The following is a 19,253-nucleotide window of genomic DNA, read 5'->3' as shown; positions in this document are numbered from 1 at the left end:
TTTATCTTCTTTTGAATTTATTCTATTTTATTCTAACCCTGTGTAGAGTTAAAATGACACAAAGTGTCATGAACTGACATAAATTTTCTATTTTTGCATAAATGTGAAAATATGAAAATATGAGAGCAGATAAATCTAATCTAACCGCTTTACCAGGCTCAAATCATTTTCTCTTTACTATCAATGTCAAAAGATTGAGTTTTAACATACATAATTACAAGTTATGCGTCGTTATATATAGCGTAGTTAAACTGATCACAAAATGGGTTCGACAAAGTTATATATATATATATATCAAGGTTAGGTTAATCGCAATGCATGGTTTGCGTATTTACTACTGAGCACATTTAGATCTGCGGACAATGTACAACGTAATTTATCTAGATTACTATGATCCTCTGTATTTATTATATGTTTAAGGGGTAGGTATTAGGTAAGAATCGGAAGGGTTAAGGGAATAAAAGGGAAAAGTTGTTAAAGGGGTAAATGAGGTTGGTCATATAAGGGGAAAAGGGGATAAGGGGGTTGTTAAGTGGGGTGAATGGGGGAAAAGGGTTAATTAAGTGGGTGCAAGGGGGGTATTTGAGTATGTAAATTTTTCATTCCTTTCGAATATTATTGATCTTTTAACGGTACCGTTGTGAATCGTACATATGCTTTTCTATAAATTTAGGGTCACTTAATTTTACGTTTACAGGCCCTTTTAATACTTTATGAGAGTAAACAAGATGAGAAATGTTACACATTTCATACTCCATTTTTCGGGAACTCTTCCTTTAAGCCAAAAAACTGAAATAATTGTTTCTCAATATTTTAAAGTATAATGTTCATTTTCAGATAGAGAGCGCTATTAACTATTAACGGAGTGTGGTTAGACTAAAAGTGTGGAATGATTCTAAATGATGAAAGAAGATCAATACTTCCCAAGTTAAAGTTTTCTTATTAACTTTTCTAATCTAAAGAGTTGTGGACATTACTTCACTAAACAATGTACTAATCTCTACCTTGCACAGTGTACAGTGTACAGTTCAGAGTGTACAGTGTACAGTTCAGAGTGTACAGTGTACAGTTCAGAGTGTACAGTGTACAGTTCAGAGTGTACAATGATGATGGCGCCGCAAAGCTGTACATTATAGAACAGTTTCAGTGCAAACAAATCAATGGTGTACATGCAGTGTACATAAATGCAGTAAAATCTGTACATAAGTGAAAGAAAAAGAAAGTGAACAAAATGGATTCGATCAGAGTTCTAATAAAGCTGACACTTTTACTCTCAAGTTTAAATATTCATGTGTTGTAAGTAGAAATAATAATAATAATAATAATAATAATGATGATAATAATAATAATAATAATAATAATAATAATAATAATAGTAATAATAACAATAATAATAATCAATAATAATAATAATAATAATAATAATAATAATAATAGTAATAATATTAATAATAATAATAATAATAATAATAATAATAATAATAATCTAGGTCTCGACAAAGTTTACGGGGCAAGGAGAACTATCGACAGATAGAAAAGCAGATCCTGGACGATATTCTAGGAATTTTAAAACTTCAAATTCATAGAAATTTTAGAAATTCTTTAAACAAATCTTCAAATCTACAAATCTACAAAATAAACTAAATATTCTTGGAACAGTTTCTGTTTGTTAAATTATTCCTAGCTTGTGGGGGAAATGTTAGTAGCTTATCATTTGCAAAAAAAATAATACTTTTTCATATTTCTCGAGTCTGTGGAAAAAGCTTATTGTACATTTATCGAGACCCATAAAACTATGGAATATGAAGACGACTGTTAGACTGAAATTATGATATTAGATATTTCAAAAAAATGAAACATAGAAATTGTGCAGTGCACTCAGATCCATTTTACTTAAGCTGATTTTTCAGCTACTGGTAAGCATATTTGCTCTATAGCAATGTCAAATACATAAAAAATACATATTAAATGTCGTCTTACCATTCTCAGATTAATGGATTTTCCTACTTTATTGTCCCGCCTGAACACTTTATTGTCCTGTATTGTCCCGTATTTCCCGGTTATCATCGGAAGTAAACTTAAATCCTTAAATTTGTTAGTTAACACCGAGTTTCGTTTAATCTAAGCTCTATGTTGAAAAAATATTTCCCCCTTCGGTGAAATATTCCCCAGTCGTTCATGTTAAAAATAATCCCATTATTTTTTATGAAAAGAGGTATTTTTACTCTTTTCCATGCACTCTTCACTGTCCATCATATCCAGGTTTTTTTTAGAGTTGGTTGTTTGTCCCGTTGTCAGATCAACTTTAAGAAAATTCTATTCCTTTTAAGGCTGGGGGTCTCAATCTATGTACAGTCTGGGGGGGGGCGTCACACGCCCACGCCCCCCTCCCCATAGAAAAAGACATTTGAGAATGGGTATAGGGTTGAAATGTATGTTCCTAGCCAAATTTTTGAAGGTCAGCTCATTGAAAAAAAATTAGACCGAAAACTGAATTAGTTTGCAGGGTGCAAGTGAGGGTTGAAAAAAATGCCATAAAAACCTATAAAAAATGTAAAAATATGCTTTTTTTCTGTTTTAATCAAATATCAAGATGTGACACTTCTTTCTACATCCATTTTTCAAGGGCTTTTTAAAAATAGATCTGTAGCTTTTTAACAATTTTCTCCTTATAGACGCAACTGATAGAAGATCGATTAGTAGCGATCAAAAGCGTTTTTCCCCGTAAGCCTATACCCCATTTCGTTTTTCGCGAACACTCCCTTTAAATTGGGGCATGACTGATTCACAATGGTACGCCATAATACAAAAAAATCATGAAGATTTTCTTGTTCTTCTGTCTGAAAAATGTATAGTTTTCAATTGTGGGTTCTCTGCAATTTTATTCTGTAGAAATTAAAGTGTTGAATTCTAAACATTATAAAATAGAAAACGAGGATATTTTAACTCATAGTTGCTGAAATACAGGTGTTATGTAGAAGTTACAGATGGGAAGCGAGTTAATTGTGGGTCAACTCAATAAAATCATAATTTTAAACAATTGCGTTCCTGATACGACCTCATGCAACCTCTTAACTTCTGTAATGTTCAATTTACAGTAGTTATAATCATTTAAAACCAGTTTTTCTCACAGCATCATCATCTAAAAAAGTTATATTTATAACATCCATTATTTCAAACTAAAATAAAATAATCTTTACATGTATATGGAGAGAGATGTTTGTTTTTCTTTCTGTAAATTACCTCCCATTAGAGATGACAGCATTTTATATGAGAATAAAAATAAAACTTTATTTACTTTTACTGCCGACATTCCTAGGTTCCCTTATAACTAAATTATTCACACGGTTCTGTTAAAACCTTGATCTGATGAATAATCTGGACAATGTTTTTTTCGGCTTGAAAAGCCTTTTATTATGATGATTACTCCATTGTTTCTAAAGCAAGAAAAGGGCAAGTCAACCCTAAGATAAAAATAAGCAATTATAAAAACAGAAACATGGAACTTTATCATTTACAGTCCCTTTAAGATATTATAAAACATTTCTCTAACAGTTTCTCTCCTGAATTATTTTATACTTATATTATTTTATCGAAGACCAATATTGGGGGAAATATTTTGGTTATTATTCATAAATATTCATTTTTCTCTCCCCTTCTTCTTTTCAAACCATTTCTAAACACTTTTTGTAAAATATTTATAAAAAGTTTTCAAATTCTGGATTTTAGGGAAAGGTTACGACAAGCGGATCCGTCCTTCGGGTAGAAATTATACAGGTAAATGTGTTAAAAATGTTTTTACTAGAAAAATATTACAGTGAAACTCATAAACTATGGAAATGGAAGACGACTTTTAGACTCAAGTAATACTTTTTAATAGCCCAATGACATAAAAAACAGAAATTGTGATGTGCGCACAGTTGACTTTAAACCAGTGTTAAACCATCAAAACAATACTCAGAAGATTGTTTAAACATCGTCTTCCGATTCTACAGTTTATGTGGCACACTGTATAAAAAAGAAAATTTGAATATTTTATCTAAAATTAATTGCGCAGTTGAAACTTAATTTGACTTTATGAAACTTGATCTTTTGATAAAGTTTACGCGAGCTAATCTTGCTGAAGCATACATATTAATTTACATGTACACTTGGCGTACAGATTATTATACAAAGTACTTAACTCTGCTGTACTTTGTACATAAAATATCTGATAAACTAACTTACATCTTACTGATGTACTGTACAATGTAAAAATAAACTTTACCTCAAATCTTAAAAAAAACTTTAAAACCAATATAAACCCAAATTCTCTAGTTATACAACTATTTTATTGTATTGTATCTACGACAATTTAAACACTTTTATTTTCTCCAAAATATGTTTTTTTATGAAATTTAAGAGACCAACGCCATAAGGACTTTTGAATAGAATGACGAACTAGTTAAACTCGTTTTATTCTGGCAGGAAGTTTTACTGATCTCTTATGGATGAAAAATTTTAAATATATAGAGTATAGCTTAGTCTTTCCTTTCAAAAGTTCTTTTCTCTGAACAAGAGTTTAGAGAAGGTAAAAGATTTATTATAAAACTAGAATTCTACTTAGTGTTCCATTAAACTTTTAACAACTCTATTTATTAGAGTTTTTTGGGGCAAGTTCAGAACTCTATAAACAGTCTGCAGTAATAATATAAAACTACGGATATAGAAAAAGGGGGAATACAAAAAAATACATCAAAACCACATTTTTCAGTGCACTCTGAGCCGGTCACATGCAGTTAAAAATTAAATTAACTAAAGAATTCCTGATTGTAAAAAATTAGTTAAGACCTCTTACCTTAAATTTTTAACTTTAATCTCTATTCTTTTTCATTCAGTTAATTTCTATTCTATTCTATGCTATTCTATTCTATTCTATTATATTATATTCAATTCTATTCTATTCTATTCTATTATATTATATTCTATTCTATTCTATTCTATTCTATTCTATTCTATTCTATTCTATTCTGTTCTGTTCTATTTTTTTCTATTCTATTCTATCTATTATATTAAATTCAACCCATTCCATCTTATTGATTCTATTTTTAAACTTTCACTCTAACTCGATTATTTTTGATTATTTTTTAACATAATTTTTTTCAATTCATTTTACATTTAACATTAAATTAAATTTTTTCTTTTTATTCTTTTATGTATAATCTATTCAATTTTTTTATTTTCTATTTTCTATTTTCTTTTTCATTCTTTTGATTTTATTTGATCCTTCGAAATTTAGTTCTCTAATACTGTTGAATAATTCAAGCTCCGACCTGAGCATTATAAAATGTTTCTAAATAAATCTGCTCACTATACTAGTATGGCGCGGAGAAGTAAGAGTGGTAATGAGGGTCTGTAAGCGTAATTTCAAGTGACCCTCCAGGCAAAGATGGCAATGCCTGATTTACAACGGTTCCCTTTACAGCTTTGTCTGATCAAGTATAAATAAAAAATTAATGTTTATTATTTAAAAAACTAATTATTTTTTATTGCGGTTTCTCTGTAACATTTATTTGAGCATTCAAACTGCAGGAAAACAGAATTTAACAGTTTTAGTTTAGAAAAACGTGAATATCTTCCTTATCCTTAGATCAGATAAAGGTTTCAAAGGTACAGTTTTGAATCGGGCATTGACATCGTTACGCAGATGATGGGTATAAACTTGAAATAACAGTCCCTTGAAGGCTAATATTAAAATACCAAATATGAAAAATGTAAACTTACAGAAGGTCCAGCCTTGATTGCAGTGAATATATACTTGCGAACAATTTCAAGAATTGATGACGTAAAAATGGTAAGACTTGCTGTATAAACGATCCTCTGAAATTGGTCCAAAAAAGTTACTTTTTTGAATGGCTAAATTTCTCAGTTTTATATATATATAAAAATATATGTATATACTTAGTTCTTTAGGAAAATAAACCTGTAGAATAATTTACTTCTAGACTTTTACATATACTTGTCACCATTTTGAAAACACCAAACGCGATTTAAAAATGTTTTGGCGCCATTTTAAGGCGATCAGCTGATTTACAGTGTCCTCCAAATCAAATCTTTAAGACGTTTGCTGTTTCTAAAGTGAATTATTTCTTGCCCTCTAGCACACCTTATCATCGTTTTTGCCCTCTCTTCATTAATTCATGAAAAAAATGAAGAAAAAAACATATTTTTAAGGAGAGGTCAATAATTAGAATTATCATAGACTTGCACTGGTATAAATTGGATTAATTAAGTACAGATATATATACCCCCCTTCCCGGACATCCATTCCCAAAGTTTAAATGACAAAAAGTTTGTAGTTTATTGAGTTTGCAAAAGACAGTGGTTCTTGTCCAATACATGAAGAAAGAGAGGTAAGAAGAATATATGTACTTGGGCACTAGGGACGTTCGCCATTTGAAAAGGGAAAGACGTATTGACATAAAGACGTATTGACATATGACATTTCACTTATTGAGATATATTCTCAATCTCATTTATCTAAACAATGTTGTAAACGATATTGTAATTTAAGAGTTTAATCTGAAATTCCCCTCCATATTGTCTCAGAAGCTTGTGAATCGGACATGCCATTATACAAATGAATAGTGTCTTGATATTGCATCTATCATGGATAAAGATAGATTGCGCAAAAGACGACATTTTTCATCTTGAAAGATATAAATGTACAGAGATGTTTTAAAGATATTCCTATTATATAGATTACCTAGGTCGGTTGTGAACATTGGCTGTTCTTATGCCATTGAGTACTTGTGGTGTACATGAGTTCTGTAGAGAGAAATTTATGTTAGTTTAGTCCTTCTCATGCCCTTCTTCAGTTCTCGTCAATATGATATATTGCTCAGTGAAATATTGTTGTTCAAATAGTTCCATTCCCGGAGTTATTTTACACTCTATTATGAAATCCATTAAAACACTAAACCATCCCGCTTATCATTGAAGTACACTTTGACCCCTAGAAGTATGAGCTCGCGGACTGTACAATTCTTGGTGATTTTGCGTACATAAGCTATCTATGTTTATTTTTTATCTATGGTATCTACACTCTACAGTCCCTTTAAAGAGAATATTTGCAAAAAATAAAAGGTTTAGGATGAATTAGTGAGGAATCGTCATGGAACTATTCTAAATTCTGTCGGATTTTCAATTCTGGAAAGATGATTTAACGGAATTTGTCTCCAAAATATTTAAAACAGTTTCTAGTTAAGCAAAGTTTTTTCCACCCAGTTTTTCGTAATATTGACATATCGAAAACGTTTAGAAATTACAACCATTTTGTGAGAAATACTGAAGAGAATATTAAAAATATGTCCCGAACTTACCTAACATTCTGGTCGTATTTTCGTTTCTTCTAATAACAGAGTGCAGAGGAAGGAGATAATTCGTTTGGCGTACTGTTCCGGTTTACCTTACATAGTCTGTTATTGTACTGTACTGTACGGTTCTTGAAATAAACCAAAGTTTACAGTGGTGCAGAGAATGATTTTTACATAGAAAATTTGATATAAAATTCGCTTTATAATAAAGATAATCACCGCGGCCGAGAAGAAAGAGAAGCCTCATGAATCGATTCATGAATTAATTATGGTATATCGATATCCCATCCGTATAAACATTCCATCTTTTTGCAAACGTGTTGCTTCAGAAATTTCACTATTTTCTATTACATTTGATGATAAGGGAATTGAGTCTTTGCTGATTTACTGATTTTTGATAATTCAAACTATGAATTCTGTTTTATCAAATAATCAAAGTTTGAAATGAGAAAAGGTTTACGCCATCAGGTTCCAAATGTTTAAGGAGTATTAAATTCGAGTTCGTGGCAAAGACTGAATTCCGTTAATTGGAAAAAAGTGTTATATTTCTTGTACTATATGCAGTGTACAGAGCAAGGTACTAATGCAAGGAAAGTTAATTGCAGTTGCGTATACTCTGCGTACATATTGAAACCAGTTCTCTCTGGGCGGAATTTGTAAACAAGAATAGATGCATCAGTGTTCGTTTAGTATCCGAGGAGGTTAAAAGCATTAAATTTTGATAATTTTGATAATTCACATAATAGTTTCCTATGACCAGAATATTTCATTGATTTTTTTATGTTAAAGATGGATCCTATGACAGGCTTCCACATTATACGTCTTGTGTTTACATTACCGCCCAGAGACAGTACACTGCAGTACAAAATATGCGCACACCTCCGAAATAACTTTCCTTGCATTATAACCTTGGTACAGAGTAAAGTAATGAAACCCAGTTTTGGAAACCCGGTTTCATGAATGGGGTCAGGCAGTTTTGCAGATATCAATATTTTTTATTATTATTTCATGCGGTTTCTTTACATTCACTTTTATTTTCTGATTTGTTAAATTATAAATCTAGGCAAGAATATAGACCCGGCCCTAAAAGGAAGCTTGGGAGTTTTAATCATCGATACTGTCTTTAATTTCCGGCTTAGAGAAAGGTGGGGTGGGTTAGGGGCAATTCATTCTAATAAAAAAGTATCTCAATATTTGCTTCTGTCTTCAGTATTTTAACCGAACCAATGCATAAACTAACTATTTGTCCTGCTAAACTGAAGAAAATTGAAAATATTCAAATTTCTAACATTTAACCAGATAAATTTGTTTTCTAATACTTGTACGTGAAATGAAAACAAGAGGAGCTACAAGGTCACAAAGGTGTACCAGTAATGTATGTAAAATGAAAACAAGAGGAGCTACGAGGTCACAAATATGTTCCAGTAATATCGCATTAATTCTACCTTCTCCATCTGTCTAGTTTGCAGTTTAGTATTTATCTCTTTTTCTTTTATCTTACTAATCATCATTTCCTATTTCATCCCTGNTTTACACTACTTTTCTATTCATATATATCAACAGACTTGTAGATAACCGGTAAACAAAAAAGAACCGGTAAAAATAAATTCAGAAATCAAGAATCAAGATTTTTTAAAAATAAATTCAATGCCGTAGGTCTTGGATATTTTAAACTATGAATTCTGTTAAATCAGATATTCTAAGTTTGAAATATCAAAGATCATCAGGTTAAAAAGATATTGAGATTAGAAAATTTGAATTTGTGGTCAAATTCAATTTATTATCATTCCAAATTATGAAAAATAAAATAAATTTTGAAATTTGAAATGCATTTTACAAGCATAATCACAATCACTGTACTGTTCTGTACTGTATGGTACTGTAATGTATTGTTCTTTCCTGTACTGTACTGTACTGTTCTGTACTAAAGATCCTTTCCTGTACTGTACTGTACTGTACTGTACTATGCATACTATCCTGTACTGTAATGTACTGTACTGTACTGTACGGTACTGTGCTGTACGGTACTGTGCTGTACGGTACTGTGCTGTACGGTACTGTACTATGCATACTATCCTGTACTGTACTGTATTGTACTGTACTGTACTATGCATACTATCCTGTACTGTACTGTAATGTACTGTACTGTAAAATACAAGGTACGTCATGGTTTTGGATCGTTTTCCCAAAAATATCACGAATGAGACAGATAAATTGATATATAATATTGATATATAATATTGATATATAATATTGATATATAATATTGATATATAATATTGATATATAATGAAAGATTAATTTATGTAGAAATAAACGTGATACAACCATTTGTCTGATGCAGTTATAAACACATAATTATTTTTTTACAATATTTTTAAAATTTTATATTTTTAAAGTTCACGAAAAAGTCAAGAAACAGAATGAGTCTAGAATAAGAAAGTTATTTTGTATAAAAGATTTGTGACAGAGCCAAACAGTTTATGAATAAATAAACAATTTAAACTTTTCCACGTCAACTTGAAACTTTTTATCCAACATGATTATGATATACTGAGAGACAAGCTCAAAAGTCAAGAAAACTTTATTAATCATTATTTCAAAAAGATGTTTTAACACAATAAAGAAATAAACATAGCAACATGTTTAAATGGCGAAATGAAGATTTTTTAAGATATAGTTTTACAAAAATATACAAAACTATGAAAAATTATTACTCATTAGATTCATAATATATTTATCAACATTTCATTGTTGATTCTTGTATTTTACAGTCTCCACTCTCCTTGTAGCGCTCGAGACATATTTCAGTTATATTTCTATCTTTAAACCTAATTAGAATAAGGATCTCTAAAATAGCTTTGAGATGTTTTAATAAGACAATGGCTGAGGTTAAAAATTTTGGTTAATATAGCACTGCATTCAAACAAGCCAAACTCGATATGAACAATAGAAACTTTTTAATTGAATGATTTAAAGAATATCCTGGAAATACGCTAACAAGTAAATGATTTAAAGAAAGATACACAATACACATACTCTTAATAATTATAAATAAAAAAATGAAAAGCCAGTGTCCCGGGGTAAAAATTGAAGTGTTTTCAAAAGAATTCGAAAGATCTTTCATTTTGTTAAAGTTTCTTCAAACAATTTACAGGAGTCATGGTTTAAGATGAAACTAAACTTTAACTCTTGAAGTTAATAATGGACTTAAATGTCTCTGAGAGTTAACCATCATGGACTTAAATGCCTCTGCGAGTTAACCATGGACTTAATTGCTTCTGAGCATTAACCTTGAATTTAAATGCGTCTGAGAGTTTACCATGGACTTAATTACTTCTGAGAGTTTTAACCATGGATTTAAATGCGTCCAAGAGTTAACCATGGACTTTAATGCCGCTGAGAGTTAACCATGGTTTTTAATAATTTAAAAAATAATCAAAATTTCTGTGTTGTTTTATTTTAGTGCAAAAATAATCGATAATCGATATATATATTTTTATGCTGATTTACATATGTAAAACAGCTATTGAAAAGAACCAAATAATTTAGAAAAAAGATATTTTAACAATTCTTTATTAATTTCAATCAAATGGTATATGCTTAATGATAATACTTAAGTATATGGAATACAAGCTGAAGGGCTCGGCTTCGCCTGTGAAAAGAAAAAAAGAATTTTTTTTTCTCTTAAATTCGAGTTTTTTTTTGCATATGTCACCTCCAGGCTACCCATGAGTGTCCACAAAAAAATCAGCCCATCCGGTCCAGCCGACCAGAGGGAATATATATACGAATGTCTTGTTTTGTTTATATAGATATGGAATATTAAACAATTTCTCCTACAAAAACAGTTTACTCTAAAACTCTAGAGTCTGAAATTTAAAATTCAGTTTTCTCCAAAGATAGAATTTTTAACTGAGTCAGCGCCTGTCCTGCACAGTGCACAAATATAAAAACTAAATTGCAAGACAAATATGATATTTACAAACAACTTCAGTGCAATGTTATTTATTTTATTAAGTTATTTTTAAGAGTATTTAAATTCAACAATGAAACAAATAAACCCTCGCTTATATCATTCTTTTCCCGCCAGTTTGGAAATCCCATCCCGTCGGTTTCAATCCCATCCCGAAAATTCTATTCTTTTCCCGCTCCACCCTTATTCTGTTTCCCCGGCATCCTACCCCCCCCATCTCGGCATTTTCAATCCCATCCCATCAATTTCAATCCCATCTAGCCACTTTTAATTCCATTTCGCCACTTTCGTTCCCATCACGAAGATAACCCTCCATTCGTTTTTCATATTCAATCTCAGACACCCTCGTAACCTTCCTAGACCTCTCTTTTACCCTAGCTTACTCTCTCAAACCCCCTCTTTTACCCTTCCAGACCCCCCTCATTTACCCTCTCAGACCCCTCTTTCACCCTTCCAGAACCCCCTCATTTACCCTCTGGGAGGGATATAGGCTTTACGGGACTGTTTACGTAATTTAAAGTGACCCTTCAGTTCTATTCCGGCATATATCCGATTCCTTAAAAGTGTCTTGCAGATTTCTGCAAAGAAACAATGGAGGAAGTTCTAATAAACCATCTCATTTTTTTAAAGTAGAATAACGACAATATCTTTTTAATTATTGATCAGATAAAGGCTTGAATCACTTGAAAATACAAGGACAGTTCTATAAAAACTAGTTATGGATCCAAAAACTAGTTATGGATCCAAAAACTAGTTATGGATCCAAAAACTAGTTATGGATCCAAAAACTAGTTATGGATCCAAAAACTAGTTATGGATCCAAAAACTAGTTATGGATCCAAAAACTAGTTATGTATCCAAAAACTAGTTATGGATCCAAAAAAGTTCGGGAAAATTTAAACTTTAAAATGAAATTTCAAATTCCTATTATTTGAAGAATATTCATTATGTATTTATATTTGACATTTATGGAGCTACGGCTCCACAACAAAACTGCATTTATGGAGCTACGGCTTCACAACAAAACTGCATTTATGGAGCTACGGCTCCACAACAAAACTTCATTTCTTGAGCTATGGCTCCACAACAAAACTTCATTTATGGAGCTACGGCTCCACAACAAAACTGATTTTATGGAGCTACGGCTCCACAACAAAACTGCATTTAAGGAGCTACGGCTTCACAACAAAACTGCATTTATGGAGCTACGGCTCCACAACAAAACTGCATTTCTTGAGCTATGGCTCCACAAAAAAACTTCATTTATTGAGCTAAGGCTCCACAACAAAACTGCATTTATTGACCTACGGCTCTACAACAAAACTGCATTTATTGAGCTACGGCCCCACAACAAACTGCATTTATTGAGCTACGGCTCCACAACAAAACTGCATTTATTGAGCTACGGCTCCACAACAAAACTGCATTTATTTAGCTACGGCTCCACAACAAAACTGCATTTAGGGAGCTAATGCTCCACAACAAAACTGCATTTATTGAGCTATGGCTCCATAACAAAATTGCATTTATTTTTCAAATATGATTCAAATATAAGATAGTTAGTCACCAGTACAAATCTTAAGTAAGGCCGTCCTTTCTTTTTGCAGATTTACATTTCTATTTTGTGAATAGAATTTAAAATTTTATTCATGTAGCTTAACTCTATTTCTACATTTGTGGGGAAAGTCCAATACATCTTAACTTTAGAACTCGTTTTCATTCATCAAATATACAGTTTTTGTATTTACTGTTTTATACTTTTTTGTAGATCTGTTCATTCTAAAAATTAAATTATACAGAATATCTTACATTATTTTTGACAGATTTTTAATGAAAGATCAAAGCATGACTGAAAATATTCTGATACAGACAAATTAGTTTTCCGCACCCAAACCTGAACATTGCTGAACAATAAAGTTATTGAGGTGCAATACATGTTCAAAGCCCAATATCTTTTAAGGCCATCAAACAAATTAAGATCTAAAGCTAATGAGGTTTAGGGTGCTATAAGAGGCTTTAAAAAAATCAACAAGTACGTCAAAAAAAATGAATAAGCAACACATGTTTCTACAGATATTTCAAGCGGTTAAAAAATATAGATTTTAAATTAGTGGCTAACATTTTTTTTTAATACAAAGATCTTTTAAAACACCATGACCAGATTTTATATCGTATTTTCTTATTGAAATGAGAGTGCTACACTAAAGCAAAAATAACTATAATGGGGTGGAGGTAAATAATTTCTTTCATCTATCATGAATTGGCAAATCTATTAAGCTTCAGGATTAATTATTTTCTTCTTGCATTAAATTATTTTCTTCCACGTAATATATGCAATATATTTACAATTTATAAGAAAAGTTGTTAGAAGCTTTTGAACACAACAACCTTTAAACTTAACCCTTACACTATTGTGCATGAGCTAGGGGAGAGGGGTCTAAATATTTTTGGACAAGCGCCTTTACTGGGATTTTGCACACAGTTTTTATTGAAAAAAAAACACAATTATGTTTACAAAATGCTCCAAATATTTTTCTACATTTGAATCTAGGTCAAGGGCTTTTCAAAAATGTGTAACTTGTCATATTTCGCACACATTTCAGCCAAATAACTCGATTTCGCATCAAATATTAATTGATCAATTTCAGTCTGCTATTAATTAGGCCGTGTTACAACAATATCAAAAAACAAATTGATTCGCCTGTTTTAACGCTCATCAACAGACAATACAAAATAGAACATTTCAATAATGTCTAGTTAGATGTAATTGGAGTTGTTTTTTAATAGGGAATTCTTAAAATGTTAAATGTTAACAAATAGTGGTTGCTTAAAAATACTATCATAAGTTAACCTATTAAAAACGAAAAAAGTGTCCTAATATTGTTATAAAAAAGTGTCCTAATATTGTTATAAAAAAGTGTCCTAATATTGTTATAAAAAAGTGTCCTAATATTGTTATAAAAAAGCGTCCTAATAATGCTATAAAAAGCGTCCTTATAACGTCATGAAAAAGCGTCCTAACAATGTTATAAAAAAGTGTCCTAATAATGCTATAAAAAAGTGTCCTAATAATGCTATAAAAAAGCGTCCTAATAATGCTATAAAAAGCGTCCTAATAATGTTATAAAAAAGCGTCCTAATAATGTTATAAAAAGCGTCCTAATAATGCTATAAAAAGCGTCCTAATAATGTTATAAAACAGCGTCCTAATAATGCTATAAAAAGCGTCCTAATAATGTTATAAAAAGCGTCCTAATAATGCTATAAAAAAGCGTCCTTATAATGTTATGAAAAAGCGTCCTAATAATGTTATAAAAAAGCGTCCTAATAATGCTATAAAAGGCGTCCTAATAATGTTATAAAAAAGCGTCCTAGTAATGCTATAAAAAGCGTCCTTATAATGTTATGAAAAAGCGTCCTAACAATGTTAAAAAAAAAGCGTCCTAATAATGCTATAAAAAGCGTCCTAATAATGCTATAAAAGGCGTCCTAATAATGTTATAAAAAAGCGTCCTAGTAATGCTATAAAAAGCGTCCTTATAATGTTATAAAAAGGCGTCCTAATAATGCTATAAAAAAGCGTTCTAATAATGCTATAAAAAAGCGTCCTAATAATGCTATAAAAAGCGTCCTAATAATGTTATAAAACAGCGTCCTAATAATGTTATAAAAAAGCGTTCTAATAATGCTATAAAAAAGTTTCCTAATAATGTTATAAAAAAGCGTCCTAATAATGCTATAAAAAGCGTCCTAATAATGTTATAAAAAGCGTCCTAAAGATTAACAAAGCAAAAGAGAAAAGAAAAATGAAGATTAAAATTACAAAGAAAAACAAAAGAGGGGGTTCAGAACATAAATGAAAATGTTGGGGGGGGGGGGCCTAAAAGAAAGGCTTAAAAAGTAAGGGGGCCAAAAAGAAAAAAAGAAAGAAAATTAAGGAAAAAAGATACGAATGGAATGAGACTGGAAATTATTGGATATATATAAAAAGAAATAGGTAAAAATGGAAAGATAATGAACAAAAAAGTTTAATCAAATGAACACAAAAACTAAATAAAATGATAGAATATGAAATTGTCTACACAAAAAGTGTACTGCAATTTGTGAGGAGTAATGTAAACACAGCCTTCCAACAAGTTTATTTATATTTTGCTTGCCGGGGAAAATGTAAACAATGAAGTACAAATGAAATTTCCTTGATTCAAAAATTTAACATTTCTTAGAAAGAGGAAAGAAAAGAAAAGGTTTGGTTTCAATTTCAACCTTTAGATATTCTTATTGAATTAGTGAAGTTTAAATCGACAATTATATGAATTCATTCTAGAAACTTGAAAACTTATATTTCTCCTTGATCTTTAAGGAATTGTAGTTGTAACTTAAAGTGAACTTTAAAAAAGAGTGATGTCCGACTCACAAGGGTGCTTTTCAAATAAATCGTTATCTGACCAATAACTTGGAAGATATTGTTGTTTTTTTTTTTAGCTAGAAAGTGTTTATATTTACATGTAACCCTACAGCGAAACCACAATTGAATTCAATTCATTAAAAAAAAAGCATGCATATGTTATGAATTTTTCTACAGACAAGGTTATTAAGGGTTCCGTTGTGAACTGGACAAGCCCCTCTTTTAAATGGAGAGTCTCTTGAAAACCTGGTTCAACTGCTTCAACTGCGCAATCAATTTAAAATAGATTTGTAAAGAAATTGTAAAGATTTGAGAATTTTTTTTTATAAAAAAGAAATCAGTAAAATATGAAATTTGTTAACGGGTGTCTATTTAGACATTTTATCTATTAAGAAGATTCACCATGTACAATCAGTGTACAATGAAAAGATTATCTATGTGCGTAGTCGTGCACATGGTCATATGCTCGATTTCATTTACTTATACGTAAGACCCAGATTCTCCACAATAGTTCTAGGATGATATTTTTTTTATTTGTTTAAAGTATTTTAACAATTTTCTAAGGGTTTTACTTTGCACAAAAGATCAAAAGATAAGAGCGAGAACCATAGCGCCCCGCCGTACAGGGTTAAGATTGTTCATGTACAGATCAAAGTTTTTTTTGCGTACACTGTACATAGCTAAGATTGTTTATGTACAGTTGCTGGTGATGGACCAACTCTGATAATGGTCAACTCTATGATTCGATCCATTTCAAAAATAGACGATTATAAAATGGTGAGTAAAGGGAGGGAATGCATCACAGGGCATGCTGGTTACCGGCATGCATTCTTTGCTGAATGGTATAGCATGCACAATAAAAAGAAATTAGGCCCCGCCCCGCCTGTCATGGAAATGGGAATTTTTAAACATGCTTTGAAGCAAACATATTTTTGTCGGGGGGGGNGGGAGGAAACTTTTTTGACTTCCGAGATATCCTTGGACATTAAGAGAATGTTGTTTAAAGCATGCAAAAATAGTTTCCTGTCTGTAGGATCAACGCAAAAAAGTTTAAAGTTGGATCAATGAAATTGTTTTTCAAAAATCAAAACAGAAAATTGAACTTTATCGAAATAAAAAATATTTTTCTTATGTTAAAAATAAATAAATGTGAAAGTAATGGCTTAAAAAAAGTTCACAATGAGATTGTAATAGTTTTTTAATAAAGTTTTTATTAAGCAGAAAATGATTCTTTATTATTCTTAAATAATTTTTTCTACTGATCTTTTCTTTAGCTCTAAAGATTGGTTAGATACATATATCTGTTGAAATGATATATCGTATTGATATTTTTTATTTTTTATTTATTAGTTTGTTTTTCACATATTTAATCGAACCAAGTTACTTATTTGTTCATATTAAAGTCTTGATTGACTGTTGGAAACTTCCTGGTATTTATTTAACAAGCTAAAGAATTAAAGAACAGTTTACTCAGAAACTAGAAAATGCGGGAACACTCTCAGGCCGGAAAATCTGCAAGAGAGATAGTAACACATGATCGAAACCTTGTTCCAAAGAAAACCAATCTCGAATCCAGATTTCAAAATAAACAAATGGCAAACTTTAGTTTTAATTATTTAATTATTATTATAAGAATTCTTTCAGCATGAAACATTTCGTCTTTGAATTGACATATAACTATTTTTCTTAAGGTCACGAATTAAAAGCGAAAAATATGTTATTTGATTGGTGCATCTAATTGAATATTTTTGTGTTTGTGCTGAATTTACATCGTAATTTATTTTACTTGCTTTAGAGTAGTTCTGAAATCGTAATGGATAATTGTTGATCTAATCTCAAATTTAATCACAATTATCAAAAATAAATGTACCGAAAAATGTTGACACTATCCAAATAAATATATTATATTATATATATATATATATATATATATAACAACATAGAATCATGTTTCTAAGATTTTTTTGTAGCGCGCGCAACAAAAACTAGATTTTTGAAATTAAGCATATATATTATATAAAAACAAATATTTGTTTCTGTGTGTTTTTGTGTGTCATTGTATCTTTTGTTGTTATAGACGTGTGAATGGCCCTGAGCCGAGTTTGTTTAGAGTTAATCTGTACAAAATTAAATTTTCCACGATTTAAAGATTTTTCCAATAAAGAATTATGATTCAAATTTGTAAAAATAAATTAAATATGATCTAAATTTGTTTAAATTTTCAGCTTCAACTAATTTTGAAATTTAGTTTCATCAAACAAAAAATCTTTATAAATGGTACAAAATATACATTTTTAAAATTTAAAATTGAATCATTTTAATAGAATTATACATTCAGGAAATTGAAAATACTTATCATCCCTGATAAAAAACTTTCCGATAAAGATATATTTTATTCAAAATATCAACTTACAGTTAAGGAACAGACATAATTACGATAATAATCGGCATTAAAGTAATTTTTGAATAAAAGTGCTTGCACAAAGGTGTGTATGCTTGCATGTTTGTGTCTCGCTTGCATGTTAATTTCTCTAAACTTCTTTGTGTATCTTAATTTGCATGCTATTTATTTAAAGGATTTCTCAAAAATTTTGACCAAGATTTCTCAAATCCAATTTTGAGAACAATTTTAGATTTTGGTTTATCAAATTTCTGAACGACCCACCTAAACTATGGTCCCTACCAAATACTTTATATTTCGCATTTTGTAAAAAATAAAGAGATTGTCAACGATTTTTGACTTAATGAACTTCGTTAGAAAATCACAGTTCATAGATCTCACAAAGGCCATTTGAAATTTTTAATAAAAGCTTTGAATATAATTTTTTAAATAAAAAAAAAGATTAAATGTAATTTCTGTGTTACCCACTCTTTAAACTAGGGTTCACTTAGGATTGGTTTGACTTTCCCTTTAATTTCCGAGAGAGGCAACAGGGAGGGATCAGAGGGGGGGGGGGGGGGGGGTGCAGAGTAAACAGAGATTACATGGTAAACATAAACTATAAAATCATCAAAAATTATAGAATAAATAAAGCTTATATTCTAAACACATTATAAAGTAAAATAAGGTTAGGTACTTTCCAAAAGGATTTTTCCCAAGTGGCAACTTCCCAATGGTATTGTCAACTTCCCAAATGTGCAATTTTTTCAAGCGGCAACTTCCCAAGTCTGTCCTAGCCGTAGCGCTAGGCCCTCAGCCTCTTTAGCCCTGGCGCTCGGCCCCCAGCCATGTTCTGGCCACGGCGCTAGGCCCCTAGCACTTCCTAGCCGCAGGGCTCAGCCCCCCCCCCTATTGCAGCTTACGGCGCCTCAGAGGGCCTAACCTAACCTTTGGGAAGTTGCTGCTTGAGAAAATTGCATATGGGAAGGTGCCACTTGGGAAAAAACCTTTAGGAAAGTACCTAACACCAGTAAAAATAGACTTTAAAGTAACCATTGATTACAGAATACTCATATATAATAGAAGTAACCAGAGATTATGGAGTAACCAGAGATTAAGGATTAACAATAGATTATG

At 30.8% G+C, this 19,253-nt stretch overlaps 1 protein-coding gene across 1 annotated transcript; it reads left to right on the top strand.

The window, feature by feature from the left end:
* Positions 1–841: 841 nt before the first annotated feature.
* Positions 842–16,578, top strand: LOC111702130 (uncharacterized; the record flags this gene model as incomplete). Its single annotated transcript, XM_023473709.1, has 4 exons — positions 842–1,296; positions 1,491–1,561; positions 3,730–3,777; positions 16,437–16,578. Coding segments are annotated over exons 1-4 (326 nt in total), but the record flags the coding sequence as incomplete, so codon positions are not given.
* Between the last annotated feature and the right edge of the window lie 2,675 nt (positions 16,579–19,253).

Source organism: Eurytemora carolleeae, unplaced genomic scaffold (assembly GCF_000591075.1).
Source record: "Eurytemora carolleeae unplaced genomic scaffold, Eaff_2.0 scaffold475, whole genome shotgun sequence".
In the NCBI taxonomy this organism is placed as follows: Eukaryota; Metazoa; Arthropoda; class Copepoda; order Calanoida; family Temoridae; genus Eurytemora; species Eurytemora carolleeae.
The sequence above is the reverse complement of the archived record's forward strand: the minus strand, read 5'-3'. Positions and strand labels throughout refer to the sequence as shown.